The sequence below is a fragment of the Trichosurus vulpecula genome, chromosome 2, assembly GCF_011100635.1.
Source record: "Trichosurus vulpecula isolate mTriVul1 chromosome 2, mTriVul1.pri, whole genome shotgun sequence".
In the NCBI taxonomy this organism is placed as follows: Eukaryota; Metazoa; Chordata; class Mammalia; order Diprotodontia; family Phalangeridae; genus Trichosurus; species Trichosurus vulpecula.
In genome coordinates this window covers 424543719-424567560 of record NC_050574.1, presented here as the reverse complement: position 1 = coordinate 424567560, position 23842 = coordinate 424543719, and the positions used below count along the sequence as shown (strand labels likewise).

The window sequence follows — 23842 nt, the reverse complement described above, 5'->3', positions numbered from 1 at the left end:
AAATTCTGAACACTAAATGACTATAAACTCTGCATTATCAGTGCTTTTCTTTGTGCCAGCTTTTCCAAAAGTGTAGTGTTTTTTGAAAAACTGACTGCTTTCTTTACTTTACCATTCTTTGTAGCACTATACCTTTATTCAGTTAAAAATATTTATTGTGTGCCAATTATACAAGACATTATGGCAAAAAAAACCCCTTTAAAACAGAAAAGTTCTGTGGCTCATTTATGAAGGATAGGAACCAGTGATTATATTGACATAGAAACATCCAGATAAAGAAATATCATCTGCTTGTGGAGGTTGGTACCTTTTCTCCAATGTATAGTCTTAGTTTCCAGATACTGAGAGGTAATGTAACTTGTCAGTGGTTACATAAGCTATCATATGTTAGCAAGATCTTGAACTCAGGTCTTCCTGTTTCTTAGGTCATCTTGCTATTTGCAATGTTAGGCTGTTTCTTGTCATTAGGTGTGGAATTGTAAATAGATTCAGAAAAATACTTCCAAAATGCTTTTAACACTACTACTACTAAATCTCATAACCTTAGGAGTCCCAACAGCATTACTTTTGCTTTATATTTCATTTTTTTTTAAAAAAAAGATTCTTGTTTATAACAGCTATTGTAAGCTTACGGTAGTTTGTGTGACTGTGTTAAGACCAGCAAACGAAATATCATCTTAATGATCTCTTACTCAGAAATTATATTATTTCCTAAATGAGGCTTTTTCTAGTCCTGCACGCCACTTCCCTTCTTTCTCTCCTACCCCCAACCAGTTGCTAATATTTTCTCTATCAAATTACTTTATTTCTCTTTTGTACTGTCTATGTCCATGCTATTTTTCTAAGAGGATTAAGCAGATCGAGGAGAGGAACTGTTTTATTTTTGTCTTTGCACATTGCATGTTGGAAATGATACATAGTAAATGCTTATTGAATATGTGATGGTTGAATAGCAATATGTTCATTGTCTTGTACTTTTGCTAACAAATAGTGGTACTTGGTATTGGGACATCTTAGCGAGAATAAAATTTGAACCTTGACTTTGGTATTCTTTCCCTACCACTCTTGTGCCTGTGATACTGCTTAGTTGCAATCAAATGATCAATAAGTATTAAGTGCCTGTGAGGTACCAGGCATTATTGGTAGGTGCTGGGGAGACAACTACAAAAGAAAGAAAGAATCTGTACTTGCAATGAGCTTACATTGTAATGGGGCAGGGTTAGAGGGGAGAGGGAAATAACAAGTACATACAAAAATGTGGTATGAATATAAAATTAATACATATGCACACACAAAGTAATTAAATACAGTGTAGTCTGGGAGGAAGGTTGTTGACAGTAGAGGTAGATCAGGAAAGGGTTTGTACACAATATGGTGCCTTAGCTTCGTCTGAAAGGAAGAGAACGCTGTGAGGTATGCTAAAAAGGCAGTGTGTTCTTGATATGGGAGTTGGCCAGTGCAGTGTTTCTAGAGAAGAGAACAAGTGAGCAAGAGAGAAAAGGCCTTGTTCATTGGACTTCACCACGTGTGAGTAGGAGTAATGTCTAATAAGGCTGGAAAGGTAGGGTGTTGTCAGGTTGTATAGGGCTAATGAGAAGCATTTGTATTTTATTCTTTAGGCAATAGGAAGGCACAGAGAGAGAGAGAGAGAGAGAGAGAGACAGAGAGAGAGAGAGACATGTGAGATCTGTGTTTAAGAATCCTTACTTTGGAAGTAATGTGTACAGTGAATGGACTGGTGTGGTAAGAAACTTGAGGCAGGGAGGCAAGTGTTGGTAAAAGCTTGAACCAAGGGTGTAACTGATTAATGAGAAGGGATTGGACATGAGATATTTTGTGAAGGTAGAAACAGCAAGATTTGGCAAAAGATTGGATATGTAGGTTGCGGCACATTGAAGAGTTAAGGATAATGCTTAGGTTACAGATCTAATATATTGGATCAATGATAGTGCCTTCAACAGAAATAGGAAAGTTGCAAAGAGGGGAAGGTTTAGTGAAAAGATAATTCAGTCTTAAACATGTACATGTTGTGTTTGAGATGTATCTCAGATATCCAATTTGAAATGTCATGTAGGCAGTTGGTGATGTCATAGTAAAGTTCAGGCAAGAGATGGGCTGGGTATGTAGTTCTGAGTCTTCAGCATAGACTTTTTTAAAAAAAATATTTTTCCCCCCAATTACGTGTTAAAATTATTTTTAACATTAAAAAAAGTTTTGAGCTCCAAATTCTATCCCTCCTTCCCTCTCCCTGAGACAGTAAGCCATCTGATGCAGGTTATACATGTGAAGTCTTATATAATATTTCCATATTAGTCATTTGTACTAGAAGACTCAGATAAAAAAAAAAGAATGAAAGAGTGAAAAATAACATGTTTCAGTCTGTATTCAAACAATATCAGTTCTTTCTCTGGAGGCAGATAGCATGCTTCATCATGAGTCCTTTGGGATTGTCTTGGGTTATTGTATTGCCGAGAATAAGCAAGACATTCTCAGTTCTTCATCATACCATATTGCCGTTGGTATGTACAACATTCTCTTGGTTCTTCTCACTTCACTCTGTATCACTTCAACCCAGTCTTTTTTTTTTCAACCCAGGTTTTTCTGAAATGATCCTGCTCGTCATTTCTCATGGCACAATAAAATTCAGTCACATTCATTTACCACAGCTTGTTTAGGCATTCCCCAAATGATGGGCATCTCCTTGATTTCCAATTCTTAGCCACCACAGAAAGATCTTCTGTGAATATTTTTGTGCAAATAGCTCGTTTTCCCTTTTCTTTACTGTCTTTGGGATATAGACCTAGCAGTGGCATTGCTGGATCGAGCACGATGAGTTCACAACTTCAACTACAATACCAGCATAGACTTGAAAAAATTTCCTTTTGTTTTTAAAGACATTCTTAATTTGTCTTTTTTGTTTTTGTAAATGACCTTTTGTTATATCACTAAAATTTCTCTCAGTTTCCCTCCATTTCCCTCCAGAGGATGTTTTCCATATAGCAAATAATATTTCTAACTTTAATGATATTTTTTAAAGAAAAAAATCTGCAAAACCGATCAATACTTTTGAAAAGTCTGAAAATATATGCAGTATGCCATTCACACCCATAACCTTCCTGCCTCCACAAAGGAATGTTGTGAGGGTATCTTCTTATAGCTGTTGCTGGGGACTGCTTTTTCTTTGCAATTTTGCAGCATACACTCATGATTGTTTTGTGGTTCTGTTTACATTGTTATAATCATTTATGTTGTTTTCTTGGCTCTGCATACTTCACTCTGCATCGGATCATATAAATCTTTCCATCCTTCTTTGTATTTGGCATTTTCATTGTATCTTAGAGCAAAGTCAACTTATGCCAGGTTCTGTGCAAAGCATTAAGGATACAAAAAGAGGTAACAGACAATCCCTGTCCCCTCAGTCTGTGCAGTACAATTTATTTAGCCATTCCCCACCTAATGGGTATCTTTTGTTTCCTATTATTTGCTATCACAAAAAGTGCTGCTATAAACATTTTGGTGTATATGAGGATTTTCTTTTTAATTGACCTCCTAGGGAATTTTCATAATGATGTGCTTAATTCATTTGTCTTTAAAAAGATCTCTGTGTTAAAATGAAAGCTTTCTGGCTATTGGTTTTTCTTTAGGAGGCTCTCTTTTTTGGAGTAAATATAGTTAACTGAATATGAAACATCTCTTAACTTTGATCCTGTTTAAGCTAGATGTTTGAGATATAGAGTTCTGACAGACTACTTTGTGATTATATTTAGACATAATATACCCTGTTTTTTATGAAGGAGGAATAATTATATCAGGTTTTACCTACTTTGCTTTTTTCATCCTAAATGCTTTTGTTCTTTCCTAGAAGAAAAAATTAATGTGACAGGATAATTTTGTGTGTGTGTGTGTGTGTGTGTGTGTTGTCTGTATATAAAATTTAATATGACATAAGGCCCCTATCAAGAGATAAAGAGCTACCTTGCAATGCCTGAAAATCATGAAACCTTTGGAAGTATTAGAATCCTAGTTTATTCAGGAACTATTTAAGTGCTTTAATAGAGAGAGTACTATCCTAGTTTCTGGGAGAGATACAGATAAATAGGGCACAGCGTGTCTCTCTGCATGACCTCACAATAGTAATGTTATTACTATTATAACTGGACCTTTATCCAGTTCTTAAATATTTATAGTGAATGTTACATACATCATCTTGTTTGACCTTCACAACAATTCTAAGTTAGATTCTATAGGTATTGTTATCACATTTTACAATCCCAGTGGGGGCAAAATTATGCATAAAAATATATTTAGTACAAGTTAAAATATAAGTACATATGAGGAATTATATGAAATATTATGAGATTTCAAAGGTGGGATGTATTGCTTCTATCTAGGGCAGTGGTTCCCAATGTTTTTTGTTTTACAAATACCTTTCACCAAAAATACATTGTGTACCTCCATGTTAATCTCGTATAACTCATATGTAATCTTTTAGATTTATTCGTTAAGTGCTTACAATAAACACAGTGATGACTTTTGCCAAGAAAGGCTGCAAATGAAGATTTACATTATATGATTATAATTATAAGATATAAAATTTAATTCTATGATTCTAAGATAAAATATATTGATAAATAAATAAATAATGATCAAATATAATAAAATAAAAATATAAAACTCTTTTATAAAATAATTAACAATATTTTATGTGGGATATTATATAAAAATTTAAAGAAGCAGTCCAGGGAGATCACATAGGCTTACTGTAATTTTTGCACAAGTTTTGAAAGGAGAAAAATATAACATAGTTGGATAATGATTTACTACTACTTAAGGTAGAATTTTTAGAATGAACCCCTTGGATTATCAGGTTGAGGGATATTTTGATTCCAGAGGGGACATTTAAAATTGGCTTTGGAGGATGGATGGGTGTGCATCAGGTACAAATGATTTGGAATGAACTGGAGAAAAGGCATTCTAGGTACTGGGAAAGAACTTGAGAAAGGGTTCAAGGAAAGGGATAGGTATCACCCAATTTGGATGAAGTATAATACACATGTGGAGAGTACTTTGAGATAAGACTGGAAAGATTGGGATTTGGTAGTTGTAGGACTTGAATGCCGGCTTAATAAGTTTGAACTTAATTCACTTAGCAGGAGGAGGCCATTGAACATTTTTGAGCAGTGGAGTGGTGTAATTTGTATGTTAGGAAGAGTAATATGACAGTGGCATTGAAGGGAGGAGATTGGTTAGGAGGTTGTTGTAATAGTCCAGACAAAAGTAATAAGGACCTATCCTAGAGTGAATTAAGAAAAGGGATGCAATGAAGGAGATAGATTATCTAGTTGCATATGAATTTGGGAAGAGTGACAGGTAACTATTAATGTTTGAGTATCCATAACTGAATGATGAGAATACTGGAAAGGGAAAAATTGAGGTTGCAAAGGAGAGAAGGGATTAATACAGCTAGTTCCAAAGAAAGGGAGAGGATTGAGAGTGCAGCTGGCAGAGTTAGCTTTAGGGAGTAGGAGAGCCCACTTCTTCCATAGAATTGACAAAAAAAGAGGAAAGAATGGGTAAAAATACAAAGAACCTTTAGAAGTAAGGAGGAGAGGAGTTGAGGGATCCACCAGTGGATATCTTTGATCTCAGTGAAGTAGGTCATCTGCTAAAGATGAGAGAGTTTTGGGGAACTTAAGAAAGTTTTGAAATTGGTTTTGTAACTAAAGCTACTGATGAATGATGTATAAAATGATTACCAAGAGGTATAAGGGGGCCAGGTGAGTATATAGAACATAAATTTTAATGCATGAAATTCATTATGGTTTTGTGTTTGCTTCTAGCAGCATAAGCAGCCTGGGAATGGGAACAACAGAGAAAGGGGATAGTGGGAATAACCCATGGTTTCAATAAATGCCTCTTAATCATATACTCTATGTAGAATAATGTACTGGTCTCTGGGCAAGTTATAAATTTTAGATAACCAATAAACAACATATACACTGACATTTACGTAGCATTTTAAACATTGCAAAGTATTTTGGGAGGCTTAATTCATTGCAGAGCTAGTTTCATTGGTTTTGAAAATTTGCAATGAAGATGCTCCCTTTACTAATGTAGTTTGGTAACTGTTTTCAATTATAAGTACAAAGTACAGGATCCATTATCTCATTTGATACTTAAACCTATACAGAAGGTAGTTCAGATATTATCTTCATTTTATAGCTGAGTAATCTGGGGTGCATAGAAGAAAAATGACTTTCCCAAGGTCCTGTGATTGGTTAGTGGAAGGGTTGGGAGTCAGACTTAGGTCTTCAGACTCAAAGGCATTTTGCTGCTTGAATGATAAAATAGTCTCTGCCTTAGTAGAGCCTACTGTCTAATAGCGACCCGTATAAAATATTAATATATCCTAATCATCATTGTTAAAATTTGTGTAGTGTTTTAAGGTTTGCAAAGCACTTTACAGGTGCTTTTGATCCTCAAAAGAACTCTGTCAGGTAGGTGCTATTACAGTCCCTGATTACTTTGCCCAGGGGAACACAGCTACTCAGTATCTAAAGATAGTGGACCAGTGGAGAAATATAAACAGTCTCATGGTGGGTAGGGGTTGGAAGAGGGGGAGTCATTGATTCAAAAGATCGGAGAAGACTTCCTGCAGAAAGTAGCATTTGAATTGGGCTTGAGAAGATTGGTAGTAGCACAGTCTTGAAAGTGCTAAGGACCCGAGATTATTGAGCTAAACTTGTGCCTGAAACAGCGTTTACAGTCTCTTAACAAATGAACATCCAGCCTCTTTGAAGACCACTAGTTTTAGGGAACTCAGTACAAAGCAGAAAGCCACTCATTTTACTTTAGAATGACTCCCAATTTTTAGGAAGTTTTCGTATAAATCTGAAATCTACTTCTTTGTAACTTCTGTCCATTGTTTTAGTTCTGTCCTCTGAGGGCATAGCAGAATAAATACAGTCCTTCAGACATGTGGAAATAGCTATTATATTCTTCCCTCTCTCCTCCCCTTTTTATGTAAGCCAAGCAGCAAAGGCATGTACAGGAAATCTGGACTTAGGACTTGGGGTTCAGATCTCATCTCTAGTGATATGTTTGTGACCTAGGACAAATCATTTAACTTCCCTGGACCTCAGTTTCTTCATCTGTAAAATGAAGCGGTTACCCCTTTTGACATAGTCAAGCCTAGGGAATTGATTGAGGCCCATAAAAGCTACAGAGACTTTCCCAGGATCATACAGCTAGTAAGAGGAAATTTCAGCTGAGGTTTTCCTGACTCAAAGTCCAGCTCCACTTATTTAACTATTTTACAGAAACAATCCCAGTATATTCTTGATAACTCAGTATCATTTATGCAAAAGACAAATACAGTCAAGTCTGTAGGAGTTACTGAAACGTAGAGTTTTTATTCCTATGTTAAATGACTCTAGAATGTCATACTTTAAATTTTTTTTAAAAATCACATCTTTTGCTATTGACTGTTATGTCTCACTGTCATTAATGAACTCATATATATCTTTCTTCCCATTGCTAATTTGTGACTTTTAATCTGCTTTGGGTTTTCCTATATAAGCCTAGTAACAAAGTTTGTTAGACTTAAACTCCTATAAAGGAAGAATAAATAAACTCTGAATGAAGGACCAACGAGCTCCTGCTCAAGTCTCATGAACTTCAGCAGATAGCTTTTATGACATTTTTTTAGTTGCTGGGGGTTATCTTTTCCTCTTGTTGTTTGTTTTCAACTCAGTTCCAGGTAGCCAAAATGTTTGATTGTATTGCATGTAATTTAATGTGGATGTTACTTTTTCGTTGTCAAAGATTCAAAAATAAAACGATTGAAAAGTGTTCTCAGCAATTTAAATTTTATCTTTTTTTTTATTTTGATAGGAACCTCCAAAACCAGCCCCAAATCTTTTAAAAATTGGAATGAAACTTGAAGCAATAGACAAAAAGAATCCTTATTTGATCTGCCCAGCAACTGTTGGAGATGTTAAAGGAGATGAAGTTTTTATTACATTTGATGGCTGGAGAGGAGCATTTGATTATTGGTGCAAGTATGATTCTCGGGATATCTTCCCAGTTGGATGGTGTGGCTTAACAGGAGATGCATTGCAACCACCAGGAAATAATGGTAAGCCAATTAGTAATGGTATGAACTTCTCTTGTTTCAAAGTAGTGAGTTCGAGCCAGAATTAGGTTGGATGTAGCAACTAGATAAATGGCCAACCCAGGCATGTGCCTGGGAGCCAGTTGGGTTAGACCACAAGGGAGAATATCAGAGCAACACACACATCAGGGGCCTAATGGACAGTACAGGTTACTGAGAGACCTGAGGACAAATCTCAGGATAGAGTCTGAGGTATCAGGTCAAACTGAAGAATATTGGTGAGATTCATGGTTGGATGAGGCTGACAAGGGTAGCTTTCCATATATCCAAATAGACAAGGTGCAGAGGCAGTGATAGGATCAATATTTAAAAGCCAGAAGTTGGTATCAAAAAGTCTGAGCCAGGCAGGAGGTAGAAAGGAATAGGGTCCAAATGAGTAGTTATTTATTTGGTCAAGGAAGGAACACAGTTTGGACTGGGAGATGGCTAACAGCATCTCAGGATCTAGGCTAAGTAGGCAGGACCACACAAAATCAAAACTAGCTACTTGTATTACTTAAGGTGAACCTCTTCACCTTTCTTGGTCTCAGTTCCCTTGTCTATAAAGTGTGTGGTTTAGATGAGATGATCTCTTAATATTTTCATTTATTTTTCTTCCACAAAGCCTGGCGTGGTGCTCTCTCAATAAATATTGATTGAATTGATTCTTGGGACTGCATATGTATATTAAGGTTGTAAAATATTAAATTATTTGTATAAATATGTGCATACATGTATATCTACATAAAAATATAAATATACAATCATGCATACATCCACATATATTTTGTTTTGGTTGAGAGAGGTTCTACTATTATTCTGTTTATGTATAGCTGAAATGACTAATATATTCGATTCAACAAACATGCTTGTTATATGCAAGGCACTGTGAGAGGCACTGGGAATACATCAAAATGAAAATAATCCCTCCCCTAGAAGAGCTTATATTCTGCTGGGATGATATAACATAGATATAGATAAGTAAAATACAAGGTAATTTGAATTAGAAGAGAGCACTTAAAAACCAGGGGAATGTGTCTTCATGGAGGAGGCAGCAACAGAGGTGAGCCAGGAAGGAACCGTGGGATTCTGAGAGTCACATGTGATGGGGGAATGTGTTCCACATATGAGGAGGCACTGGGAAGTAATATGGAAAAGGAGGGGGAAAAGAGGGCAACAATTTGTGTAAAAGCATAGGAGACAAGAGATAGAATATAAACTCTTAAGGAATACCGAGTTGCCCAGATGGGAGCTACTTTGTGGTGAGCTTAAATGCCAGACTATGTAGTTTGTATTTTATTCTCTAAGCAGTTAGAGGCCACTGAAGATTTTTGAGCAGGGGAGTTACATGACTTTCGTTATAGAAGTATTAATTTGATGATTGTGTGGAGGATGGATTGGAGAGGAGAGACTGGAAGCAGAGAACCTAATTAGGATTAGTATTCATATAGTTCAAATGGGAGGTAATGTGAAAGCCTGAATTAGGATATGATTATGTGAATGGAGAGAAAGAGTAGAGAGATAAGAGAAAGATTACGGAGGTAGAATCAGCACATTTTGGTGGGAATCGAAAGGGAAGAGTCATGGATGACTCCAAGGTTGCAAACCTGATTGACAGTCTAAATATCCTGTTATTTCAGTCTGTCCTTTTAAGACAGAGCCCTTCACCATCATGACAGCTTTCCTCTGGTCAGCAGGTGTCAGGCATCCCACAAGCCTCATGTGACTCACAGTACTCTTAAGGACAACGTGACCTTCATTAAAATGTATTGGGAAATATTTAACAAAATAAGTAAAAATACAGTGAAGCATAAATGATATTAGTATGTGATTTTCTAAGCCAATGTAGCCTGCGGAGATCCTTATGTATAGTTTAGTGACCCCCATTTCCATTTAAATTTGATACCACTGCAGCTTTATCAGTGTACCTCTGAAATCGTGGCTCTCAGAACTGAGCACAGTATCCCACATGAGCTCTGATAAGGGTGCCGTACAGTTGGACTATTTCTTTCTTCTTGATGGTGATGCCCTCTTAGTGCAGCCCAAGGTTTGCATGAGGTTTTTTTGACTGCCATGTTACACCACTAACTCATATTGACTTTCCAGTCCACTAAACTCCCCAGGCCTTCATTCAGAACAACTGCTGTCTAACCATGCCTTCCCCATCTTATCTTTATGAAGCTGACTTTTCATACTCAAGTACAAGACCTTATGTCAATCCCTGTCAAGTTTTGTCGTATTATATTTACCCCAATGCTGAGTCCATTACGTTTTCTTCCAGCTTGGTGTTATCTTGATGAGCATCCCACCTATACTTTTATCAGAGTCATTGATAAAAATGTTAAACAGCACAGGGCCAACCATAGAGCCCTTAGGTCTCCAGTGGAGACCTCCCGTCACATGAATGTTAAAGAATTTAACTCATTGAATCTGGTTATCCAAAAAAAAAATTTTTATCCTATGTGTCCAGGGTGCATGAGAAAATGAGCACCTAGTGTTGGAGTGAGAAGAGTCGGAGATATAACGTCTCTTGGAGGGAGCCATGTTTATGTTAGGTGAAGATAGCTAGAACTAAGGAGAGCTTGTTTGTTTGTTTTAAATAATAGAGCAGGTATTCCAGAGAGTGTAATGGAAGGAAAAAAAGACATGGAATGTGCAGGGGCAGTGCTGAGGTGAATAATGAGACTATGGGAAGAAGTAGTCGGGAAAGGGATTTTTGCTTCAGCACATAGTAATTCTGAATCATAAGGAAAAAAGTCATGTCAGCTACGAGTTTGCCCCCATAGAACAGGGCCTCTGCCCTCTGGTGTCTTTAGATGAAGCTTGGCATATGTAAGGGGGAAGTGTGATGTCATTTTCAGGGTGTTGTCACTCCAGATGCAGGGGAGTTGGAGTTGCAAGGAAGTGTGTAGAGATGGTTAGGAGTTATGTCTAGCTGTCTACATCAGGAAATAACTGATGTCTGGGGCTCACAGGCTGTGCTGAACTGATGACACTTGGTGCCAGTGCTGAAGTCTTTGATCTAATCCAAGTAATCATGCATTCATTAAGAACCTGCTCTGTGCTGAGGGTAAAAAAAAAAGATAGTCCCTGTCCCTAAGGACTTAAAACCACAACATGTAAACAGATTCATGTATACGTGATTATTTTAATAGGGAGCAAACACTTAACTAGGAGGATCAGGAAAGACTCCACTTGAGAGGTGACATAAGCCAGGCGTTATTGGAAGTCAAGGAGTCTGAGAAGCAAAGATTAAAGAAAATTGAAAAGCTTTTTTTCCTTGAACAAAATATAGTTAGGATAAGAAGGGAAACTACGAATTGGGAGGGAAAAATCTTCCTGTCAAATATCTCTCACAAAAATTTAGCATCTGAGATAATGGAATTAAACATGTAATCAAGAACCAATAGATAAGTGGTCAGATAATATGAAAAAAGTATTCAGAAGAAAAATGGCAAACAGTCAACAGCCATGTACAAGATTAATAATGAGAATAATGTAAATTAAAATAACTGAGATTTAAAATCTTAACCCTAGTAAAACTGACAGATGAAGTCAGAAGCACTCAGTGTTGGAGGCACTATGGGAAAAAAAGCGTATTAAGATACAGTTAGAAATTTGAATTTTTCCACTTAATTTGGAAAAACAATTTAGAATTATGTGAGGAAAGTTGTGCGATGTTGTACCTTGTGACCTAGATGCCACATTTCTGGTCTTGTACCCTGAAGAGTTTCAGGATAGGTTTCCTTTGTTTGGCAGAGGTGAAATGAAGAGCTTGGTGAACTGGGAAGCCAGGGTACTTGTTTGTTGGGGTCATCAACAAGTGGATTTATATCCTCAGACATAAGGGCAAGGTGGAGAGAGGGAATGTGAGCCAGGTGCTATGGTGTGGGAAAACATTTCTTGTAACAAATCTACATAGTCAAGCATCACCGTGCTTCTGATCACTCAGATCCACAAACTTGATGTCACCCTTTACTTCTTACTCACACACATAACAGTCCATTGTCATGTTTGTTCCTTTCTCTACAATTGTGCAGTCATGGCCCAAGTTTAGTCCCTTATTCCCTCTTCCCTGGACTACTGTGTTAACAAGGCTTCTGGTTGGTCTCTGCCTGAAGTCTGCCCGCTCTAATGCTTCTCTTAGCTGCTGAGTGATTAAATTTTTTTCCCTTTTTTCTTTTTTTTTTCACTTTATAATATTTTATTTTTTTCTAATTACATGTAAAGATAGTTTTCAACAATCATTTTTAGATTTTGAGTTCCAAATTTTTCTTCTCTCCCTTCCCTTCCCCCTGCCCAAGACAACAAGCAATCTGATATAGGTTATACGTGTACAATCATGTTAAACATTTCCACATTAGTCATGTTGTGAAAGAAGAATCAGAACCAAAGGAAAAACTACGAGAAAGAAAAAAAGTGAAAGTAGTATGCTTTGATCTGCATTCAGATGCCGTAGCTCTTTCTCTGGATGTGGATAACGTTTTCCATTATGAGTCTTTTGGAATTGTCTAGTTGATCATCGTACAGTGTTGCTATTACTGTATACAATGTTTTACTGAATCTGCTCACTTTAAATCAATTCCTCTAAGTCTATCCAGGTTTCTCTGAATCCCTTCTGTCATTTCCTATAGCACAATGGCATTTCATTATCTCCATATGCCATAATTAAATCAACTGTTCCTTAGTTGATTAGTACCCTCTTAATTTCCTGTTGTCACCACAAAAAGAGCTACTTTATATATTCATGTAAATATGAGTCCTTTTTCCCTTTCTTTGGTTTCTCCCTGGAAAGTATTATTAGGTCAAAGGGTTTGCACAATTTAGGGACTTTAGGCATAGTGTCAAGGGTAAGTGTATGTTTGACCATGTTACTGTCCTGTTGGGTGAGCTCCTGTGGTTCTCTTTTACGAAAGACCTAGCATTTAAAGTCCTTCCCAACCTGGCCCCTTCTTACCTTTTTTGAGTCTGCGTATGTTTTATTCCTCTTAACCTATTCTATGATCTAGCTGCAGTGACTTACTTGCTGTTCCTTGAACCAGATACCCCATTTCCCATCTCGTTACATTTGCACTGACTTCCCCCCCCCCTCCTTAAATGGACTGCTCCTTTTCCCTTACCTCTCTTTCTTCTTGCTGTTCCTTGAACCAGATACCCCATTTCCCATCTCGGTACCTTTGCACTGACTGCACCCCCCCCCTTAAATGGACTGCTCCTTTTCCCTTACCTCTCTTTCTTATCTTCCCTTAATTCTTTCAAAAGACTAAAATTCTGCTGTTTGTGGTAAGACTTTTCTGGTCCTCCCAGTTGCTGGTGACTTTCCCTTAGAGATTACTTTCTTCTTTTAAACTATATTTACTTAATATTTTATTCCCCCCCACCAAATACATGTAAAAACAATTTTTAATATTCGTTTCTTTAAATTATGAGTTCCAAATTCTCTCCTGCCCTTCCTTCTCTGCCCCTTCCCTGAGATGGCAAGAAATCAAAACATTTCCATCTTCTACAAAAGAAAAGACAGACCCCCCCCCCCACCTCCCTCCCCAAAAAAGAAAGTTTAAAAAAAAGTACACTTTGAACTATATTCAGCCTCCATCACTTCTTTCTTTGGAGATGGATAGCATTTTTCATCCTAAGTCCTTCAGAATTGTTTTGGTTCTTCGTTGCTGAGAATAGCCAAGATATTCATGGTTGATCATTGTACAATATTACTCTTAACTATGTACCGTATATTCTCCTGGTTCTGTTCATTTCACTCTGCATCAAGTCATGTAAGTCTTTCTAAGTTCTTCTGAGAGCATCCTGCTCATCATTTCTTATAGTACAATGGTATTCCATTACAGTCATATACTGGTTTGTTCAGCCATTCCCCAATTTATGGGCATCACCTCAATTTCAAATTTTTTGCCACTACTAAAAGAGCTGCATATAGGAGCTATACATATAGGTCCTTTTCCTTTTTATTTTTGGTCTCATTGGGATACAGACCTAGTAGCAGTATTACTGGGTCAAAAGGTATGCATGGTTTTATAGTCCTTTGGGCATAGTTCCAAATTACTCTATAGAATGGTTGAATCAGTTCACAACTCCACTGACAGTGCATCAGGGTCTTAATTTTCCCAAATCCCTGCCTACAGCATTTGTCATTTTCCTTTCATTAGCCAATCTGATAGGTGTGGGGTGGTAGCTCAGAGTTTTAATTTCCATTTCTCTAATTGTTACTGATTTAGAGCATTTTTTCATATGATTATAAATAGCTTTAATGTTTCATCTGAAAATTGCCTGTTCATGTCCTGACATTTATCAATTGAGGAATGATTCTCATTTTTATAAATTTGACTTAGTTCTCTATATATTTGAGAAATGAGGCCTTTATCAGAGAAACATGCTATAAAAATTTTTTCACGGCTATGATTACGTTGTATTTCCCTCCATCCTATTCCCTCTCCCCCTTTTTCCTACTCTCTCTTTCCTTTCATCCTGTCCATCCTCAAAAGTGTTTTGCTTTTTTTTTTTTTTTAATTTGGTCACACAGCTAGTAAGTGTGTCAAGTATCTGAGGCCAAATTTGAACTCAGGTCCTCCTGACTCCAGGGTCAGTACTCTACTCACTGCACCACCTAGCTGCCCCGAAGTGTTTTGCTTTTGACTATTGTCTCCCCCCAGTCCACCTTTCTTTCTCTCAGCCCTGTACCCCCACTTCCCCTCTTACTTTCCTGTAGGGTAATATAGACTTCTATATCCAACTGAGTGTCTATATAATTTCCTCTTTGTGCCAATTCCCAATGAGTGTAAGGATCAAGTACTTCCTCCTCCATCTTCCCTTCTACTGTAAAAGCTCTTTCTTGCCTCTTTTATTTGAAATAATATATCACATTCTACTTTTCACTTTTTTCCCAGTGCATTTCCCTTTTCTCACTCCTTAATCTTATTTTTTTTAGATATCACCCCTTCGTAGTCGACTCATATCCATGTCCTATCTATGTATACTCCTTCTAACTGCCCTAATAATGAGAAAGTTCTTATGAGTTACAAGTATCATCTTCCCATGTAGAAATGTAAACAGTTTAATCTTACTCAATCCCTTATGATTTCTCTTCCCTGTTTACTTTTTTATACTTCTCTTGAGTCTTGTATTTGAAGGTCAGAGTTTCTTTTCAGCTCTGGTCTTTTCATCAGGAATTCTTGAAAGCCTTCTATTTCATTGAATATCTACTTTTTCTCTGAAGGATTATACTCGATTTTGCTGGGTACATGATTCTTGATTGTAATCCTAACTCCTTTGTCTTCTGGAATATCACCTTCTAAGCCTGCTGTTCCATTAATGTAGAAGTTGCTAAATCTTGTGTTATCCTGACTGTGCCTCCATGATATTTGAATTATTTTCTTTCTGGCTGCTTTGCAATATTTTCTCCTTGACCTGGAGGACTCTGGAATTTGGCTATAAGATTCCTGGGAGTTTTCATTTTGGGATCTCTTGTGATCGATGGAGTCTTTTGATTTTTATTTTCCCCTCTGGTTTTAGAATATCAGAGTATATGTCCTTGATTTCTTGAAAGATGAGGTCTAGGCTCTTTTTTTGTTCTTGGCTTTTTCAAGTAGCCCAATTATTCTTAAATTATCTCCCCCTTGATTTATTTTCCAGGTTAGTTGTTTTTCCAATGAGATAGTTGACATTTTCTTCCAATTTTTCAATCTTTTGACTTTTTTATTGTTTCTTAATGTTTCATGGAGTCATTAGCTTTCACTTGTCCAGTTCTAATTTTTAAGGAATTATTTTCTCCATTGAGCTTTTGTACCTCCTTTTCCATTTGGCCAATTCTAATTTTTAATGAGTTCTTTTTTTTCCAGTGAATTTTTGTGCATCTTTTCCCACTTGGCCAATCCTTCCTTTCTTCCTTCCTTCCTCCCTCCTCCCTTCCTTCCTTCCTAATATTTAATTTATTTTCAGTTTTCAACATTCATTTCCATAGGTTTTAAATTTTCTCCCACTCCCTTCCCCCCTCCCTCCCCAAGATGGCATGCAATCTGATATGTGCTCTATACATACATTCCTATTAAACACATTTTCACATTAGTCATGTTGCATAGAAGAATTATAACAAATGGGCGAAGCCACGAGAGAAAACAAAAGAGAAAAGAGTCTGCTTCACTTGGCATTCTGACTCCATAGTTCTTTCTTTGGATGTGGGTGGCATTTTCCATCATGAGTCCTTTGGAAAAGTTTTAGGTCCTTGAATTGCTGAGAAGTGCTAAGTCCATCAAAATCAGTCTCTGCACAGTGTGACTGTTACTGTGTACAGAGTTCTCCTGGTTCTGCTCACTTCACTCAGCATCAGTTCATATAAGTCTTTCCAGGTTTTCTTGAAGTCCGCCTGCTCATCATTTCTTCTAGCACAGTAGTATTCCATTACATTCATATACTACAACTTCTTCAGCCATTCCCCAATTGATGGGCATCCCCTCAATTTCCAGTTCTTGGCCACCAAAAAAAGAGCTGCTATAAATATTTTTGTACATGTGGGACCTTTTCCCATTTTTGTGATCTCTTTGGGATACAGCCCTAGAAGTGGTATTGCTGGGTCAAAGGTATGAATATTTTTATAGCTCTTTGGGCATAGTTCCAAATTGCTCTCCAGAGTGGTTGAATCAGTTCACAACTCCACCAATAATGAATTAGTATTCCAACTTCCCTATATCTTCTCCAGCATTTAACACTTTACTGTTTTGTCATGTTAGCCAATCTGGTAGGTGTGATATGGTACCTCAGAGTTGTTTTAATTTGCGTCTCTGTTAGATAATAAACAGGAGGCTCTGGAGGCTTCAGACTCCAGCCTCTAACAGGTTCACTCTCGATCTGGTCAGATAGGAAAGACAGCTTCAAAAGGGTTAATAATAAGCTTTGTTCTAGTTTAGTTTTCACTAACACAGTACTGCTGATAACGGAGGCACAACAAACTCCTACAGTATTCCCTAATCAGCCATCTCGAAGGGGCTAGTGAGAAGGGGGGGCAAGTACTCCTATGTCTCAGTGGAGCCAGTCAAGATGGGCACAACTTGTGCATCCCCTAAATATCCCCTCAAGCCTCAATGGGGTTGGTTGAGGCAAATGAAGATTCCCCCCTCCCAAGCCTTGATGGTGTCCAATCAAGGCACACAGCATTCCAGCTTGTGCATTCAACCATAAAGGTTCCCCAACTCACTGGCCAATGCCCACCTGTTTTTATAGGGCATCAGACAAAGAAGGCATATTACCAGCAATAGCCTCACAAGTTTACATCCCCTCATCCCTGTATCTCACTGTGCAGTCGCAGTGGATGTTTACAGTTTCAGCACACGTTTATATTACTTATCCTTATATAATGCTGTGCAAGCATGATGGAGATGTTTTGAACCATGAGCCTGGGAACTCATATCTAATACCTGGGAAACAGAGATTGTTATGGCCATGGATTCTGGGAAACTGTGGTTGTTATGGTTATAGATCCTGGGAAACTGAACTCTAAAAAATAATAACAAAAATCCACTTTACGTACTAAAATTCACCTTACTAACAATCTCTATAATCAATAGTGATTTAGAGCATTTTTTGTATGATTATAGATAGCTTTAATTTCTTCCTCTGAAAACTGCCTGTTCATATCCTTTTACCATTTATCATTTGAGGAATGACTTATATTATTGTAAATTTGACTTAGTTATAGATTTTAGAAATGAGACCTTTATCAGAGACACTAGATGTAAAAATTCTTTCCCAGTTTTCTGCTTCCCTCCTAACCTAGTTGCATTGGCTTTGTTTTTACAAAAACTTTTCAATTTGATGTAATCAAAATTATCCATTTTGCATTTCATAGTGTTCTCTGTCTCTTGTTTGATCATAAATTCCTCCATTCCCCATAAATCTGACAGATAAACTATTCCTTGCTCTCCTAATTTGTTTATAGTATCAGCCTCTATACCTAAATCATGTACCTCTTTGGACTTTATTCTGGTATCTGGTGTCAGTCATTGGTCTATGCCCAGTTTCTACCATACTGTTTTCCAGTTTTCCCAGTAGTTTTTGTCAAACAGTGAGTTCTTATCCCAGAAGCTGGGGTCTTTGATTTTATGTTTTATCAGCAGTTGATTGCTGTAACCATTGACTACTGTGTCTTATGTGCCTGACTTGCTCCACTGATCTACCACTCTATTTCTTAGCCAGTACCAAGTGGTTTTGATGATAGCTGCTTTAGAATACAATTTAAGATTTGGTATGGCTGGACCACCTTCCCTAGCATTTCTTTTCATTAATTCCCTTGATATTCTGGATCTTTGTTCTTCCAGATGAATTTTGATATTATTTTTCTAGCTCTGAAAAATAATTTTTTGGTAGTTTGGTGTGGCACTGAGTAAGTAAATTAATTTAGGTAGCATTATCATTTTTATTATATTAGCTTGGCCTACCCACGAGCAACTGATGTTTTTCCAATTACTTAGATACTTGTGTGAAAAATATTTTGTAATTGTGTTCGTATAGTCCTTGGGTTTGTTTTGGCAGGTAGACTCCTAAATATTTTATATTGTCTACAGTAATTTTAAATGGAATTTCTCTTTCTGTCTCTTGCTGTTGGGTTTTGTTAGTAATATATAGAAAGGCAGGTAATTTATGTGGATTTATTTTATATCCTGCAATTTTGCTAAAGTTGTTTATTATTTCAAGTAGTTTTTTTACTTGATTCTCTAAGTATATCATCATATCGTCTGCAAAGCCAATTCTGCTTTTTAAAGAGTTCTTTTCTTCGGTTGATTTTTGTGCACCTTTTACCATTTGGCCTATTCTGTTTTTTAAGATGTCATTTTCTTAAGTATTTTTTGTGCCTCCTTCCCTGTCAAGGATAGGAGGAGGGGAAATGAGGGCATCAGGTGCTCATTGCAGGAGATGCACTAACGTATCCCAGCATGACTGAGTGGCTTCATTCTTGTTTTTACCGTATCATTTCTTCCTATCAGCCCATGGCAGTCTGTGGCTCTCACTGTCTCTCAACAACCAGCTAGACTCTTGGAGGTCAGGGACACAATCCCTAAGGATGAGGCACGTCATTCAGACCTTACACCAATACTTGCACCTCTGTTTATACAATAAAGATTGTTCTCCTTGTTCTTGTCCCCCCACATCCTAAATAACTAGGTTAGCTACATGAGACTTCTGAACTTTAGGTTAAAAATCATTTGACTGGGGATTCCCACCTCAAAGGTCCAGCCGTGGCCGAAGTTTCTCTCAAAAATGTGGAAAAGAAGGGAGACTTAGTCAGGCATCTGAGTCTGAAATACCCCCTGATTAAATTCTCAGGGGCCTGACTTGAAACTCATATTCTGTGGCAGTTCCTTTGCCTCATGATGACAAGATTGTGGGCAATGATTTAGTCAGATTATTTGTAAGAATCAGTCATTGTGCCTGCAGAGGTATTGCATCAGAAAGTCTGTTGGTCTGAGGCAGTGATCTTGAGTGGGGTTTGGTCTAGCAGTGGCAGTTCTTCCCATTTCTGGCTTGGTAGTGATAGAGCTTACAGTGTTGCAGTGAGTCAGGGCACAGTAACTAGATTCCAGGGCAGTTAAGGGTAGGGAGTCTCCAAACCCAGACCATGAGTAGAGCCCAATTTAGGGCATCTGCTCCTGTAATCAATTGATTGACAGATTGGATCACATGCAGAGGAAATTAGAAAGGGGAGGAACTGAAGACAGGGATTAGTTGACAGAAATAAAGACGTAGAGAGTTTGAGTGGGGGAAGGTCATGAAATCTGTCTTCAGAATAAGTCTGTTTTCAGGTAAATTTGAAGTATTGTTATGCGGAAAAGTGACAAGATTTATTCTGTGTCACTCCAGAGCATAGAATTAGGAGAATTGGAAGAAGTTATAGAGAGACAAATTTCAGCCGCTTGTAATGAAAACCTTTGTAACAACTAAGAGCTCTCTCAAAGTGTTTTGGATTACTTTGGGGATGAGAGTCAGTTTCCCTTCTGTAGAGGTCGAAAATTAAATGGGCAGCCTTAGAGATGGAGGTCAGCTTTCCTTCATTGGAAGTCCACAAGGAGAATCCACTTGTTAGGGATCCTGTAAGGATTCCTGTTCACTTATAAGATGGACTAGGTGAATTTTGAGCTCTCTTTCTGCTCTGAAGTTCTGTGTTCTGTGGTTCTAGACATACGGATTGTGTTAACAGCTAACTGTCTTTTGCTTGGATTCTCTGAACTTTAAAAGTATATATTATTAACTTTATTTTAGTGTAATTGGATTCCTTTGTAAATCCTACGTATTTTAAGACATTATTTTAAGAAAGACTTCAGCAGCCTGACTGCCAAAGGGTTCCATGGCACAAAAAAGAGTGGACATTTTCATTTGAAGACTTTTCCAGTCCCTTTGCTGGAGAGATTGGGGTATATGGGGTAATGTCTCAGTTTATCAACCTGCTCTTTCTTTGACCTGTGGAGAGGGTATTGAAACACCAGGCTGTTTTGACTTGCAAAGTGCAGGCTCCCTGGTGTGTTAGATTGATGTCTTCAGATCTTTCCCCTTTTGGTGTGGCATTTTGTCAGCTTAGGCTGGTGGTTCTTTATCAAATTCTTAGCTTTCCATCAACCCTACTTCCACTTTAAAAATTTACCTTTCTTTTAAGGTAAAAGAATTTAAGGGTCCAACTTAGACTTACTTGTGAGATTCTGTTATAGATAGGGAAAATTTCAGATTAAATAGGTTTTTAATGTTAGTGTCCGTGAAATTTGTAGGTGATGGAGAGATAAAAGTAAACTCAAATTGCATTAAAGATTTTAAAATGTTAAATTTGCCTTTTCATGTTTTTAAGTTTCTTAAATATCATAGGGCTACATTAATATTTGCTTGTCAGGCTGTATGTAATTATTTTCATTCTAGATCCTTCTATTCAGAATAGCACTTTTAAATGTTTCCAGACAATTAATTAAGAGTGAATATTCAGCTGGATAATCCTTTTAAAAAGAAATGTGGTATTGCTCAAGTGACTTGTGCTCTTTTTAATGACTTAACATTAAACAAAACAATATTTTAATTCAGAAAAGCTTGAAAAATAAGTACAGTAACAAAAGCATATATAATTCATTTTAAAACTTTCTCCAACAGCTGTTTTTGATTATCAGTGGTCATATAATTTCAAAGGCACACAAGGGACAGAACTGTGTTATCTAGACCATTGGTAGAAAACTCCAGTAGGAAAAGAAATTTGAGTAGAAAATGTTAACAGGAAAAAAGTTAGAGTACATTTAGTTAGTTTTAGTCACTTTTAGTTATATCTCCTCAACTTTTTCAGGCCCTTTGCTTCTAGTTAGTTCTGTGACATCTCAGCAGATTTATTAATATTGTCCAAAACTGTGGCATCTGTTGGGGGAAAAGCAGTTCATTTTTCCATGCTCTAGGATGCTGTTATTTTCATGTTAAAATTTACTCTTTAAATACCAATGTTAATTCATAATTAAATGAAATTTATCATAGGTTTCGTTTGCAATTAAATATATTTTTCTTTGCCCTTGAATTGAAGATCCTGTTTCTAATTTTTTTCCTTTAATCTGTGTAGGATAAAAATCTGTGTAGGATAAAAAGGTAGAATTCTAAAATATGTCATGTATACTAGTAGTAAAATTCAGTAGTCTAATCCTAGAACAATTACTTCTTTTCTTAAGACTTAAAATTTATCAGATCCAATTCCTTCAGTTTCCTGACAAATCAGGAAATTTAGATCAATAGAAATTACATAATTTAAGAACAGAGATGAGATTAGAAATATTTTAAAATTCATTTGTGTTCTAAAAAGAAACACTTTGTCCTTTGTCCTTTTTGTATCTTTGGCGGGGGGCGGGGGGGTGGCGGAAACGTAGGTTTAACCTAGATTTTTTTTTTCCCTTTGGATTTTGTGTACAGGACAAGAAATTAAATTACTTTTAACTTCCTTAGCAGTTATATTTATGGGCAAGATGAAATACTTTTCTTGAATCATCTTGGGAAATCAGATAGGTCTGGAATAAATATTTTCAATATAACTTTTTCTCTATATTCTGAATACAGATTTTTCCCATATTTATGGCAAAATGTTCTTTCTCTAAACCAATTTATAAATATGTCCATTTTTTTCTACTTTTCCACCCTAATGCTTTATAGATAAACCTTGTCTTTTATGTAGTATGTTTTATATATTTGGACTGACAATTGATAAAGTGAAATGAAATTTGTTGTATGTTAACATAACAGTCCAAAATTAATTGATTTTCATGGTGGTATACATGGTAGAACATAATGACAAAGTGTGATTTTTGTAGCCTTTTTTTAGATACTCTAAATATACTTAAAGGTTTCAAGCAGGGGAGCAAAATTCCAGATGCTATGAGTGTGGAGTTGGAGAACCCCAAGGGCATATGATAAATTCCTCTGATCCAAAGGGATGTTGTTTGACTGGGAACAGTAGAGGAGGGAAAATCCTGAAGTCAGGAAAATGCAGTTACTATCCTGTCTTACTACTTGCCATTAAGCTTTCATTTTGGCCTTTTTATTTACAAAAGTTTATTGCAAAGTCAGTGAGGGAATTTTTTTATAGGAATATAACTTAAATTTTATAGAGGAAAAACAGATTTCCTCACGGTTTTGTAGAGAATGTTACAAGCAGTAATACCAAAAATAACATATAATGCTGTCAATTAACTCAATATTTATAAAACTAAGATTTTGTTTTTTGAGCCGGTTATAAATACCAGTTACATCTCTAATGATGAACTAGATGAATGATGCATGCACATTTGTTTTATTTGAAGAATTTAAATTTTTTATTCTCTTTAAATATTAATATTTTTATTATTTATGACCAAAATATATCCTTTTTAAAAAAAAAACCAATTACTGGCATGTTTTTTTTTTCCTAAGTTTAGGGGGAAAAATGATTCTTCAACCCATTTCAATTTATTTTGTATGTTTTAAATGGAAAACTTGTTTTAAAAAAAAGTTGAAATTCACTATTGTGTAACATTAGTTTTTAAATGAAGTATCCATTAATGTGCATACAGACATATATATGTATATCTCTAACGAAACACTTATGGAACATTTTCCTACTTAAAATAGAAAACTTTGTCTTTCCTTAAGTAAACATGGAAATATTTCATTTTTCTTCCACATATAATTTTCTTCTAAAAATAAAGCTAAATTATTATGACTAACATTGTTCTTTATTTAAAAATTAAGAGAAAATAAATAATCATTTTCATTTTACCTCATTTCAAAATTTTAACATTATGGATCTGGAGGGTTTGTTGTCATCATTTTTAAAGGTTAGACTCTCTTACTCCTTCCTCTTTCACCAATGTTTCTGATTTATAGCTGTGTTAGAAATGTGTATAAACCCAATTGGAATGGTATAATATAAAGCAATGTTTTTGCCTTCGGTATGGCATAAGAAATCAGGAGTAACAGATGCCACTCTAAAAGAAAACAATCTATTTGTTTAATTTTCTTAACTAACAGTTCAAGTTATGTTTGTAGCACATTTGAAAACATTTAGGGTTTTTGTATTTATTGACCTTAATAATCCTAGTGTGTATATTCAATAATATTGAAAATCATTGAAGGATTATTACTACTCATGTCAAGTATAAATAAGATGGATAGAAACACTTATTAAACTAAATGATTCTCCTA

General features: G+C 36.3%; 1 protein-coding gene across 1 annotated transcript in view; it reads left to right on the top strand.

Annotated features, from left to right (window-relative positions):
* The window catches only part of SCML2 (Scm polycomb group protein like 2), a 145810-nt gene that overhangs the window by 47784 nt on the left and 74184 nt on the right, over nt 1-23842 (top strand). Inside the window, exon 7 of the mRNA XM_036742641.1 lies at nt 7894-8137. Coding sequence (XP_036598536.1) covers nt 7894-8137 — 244 coding nt within the window. The remainder of the gene's footprint in view (nt 1-7893; nt 8138-23842) is intronic.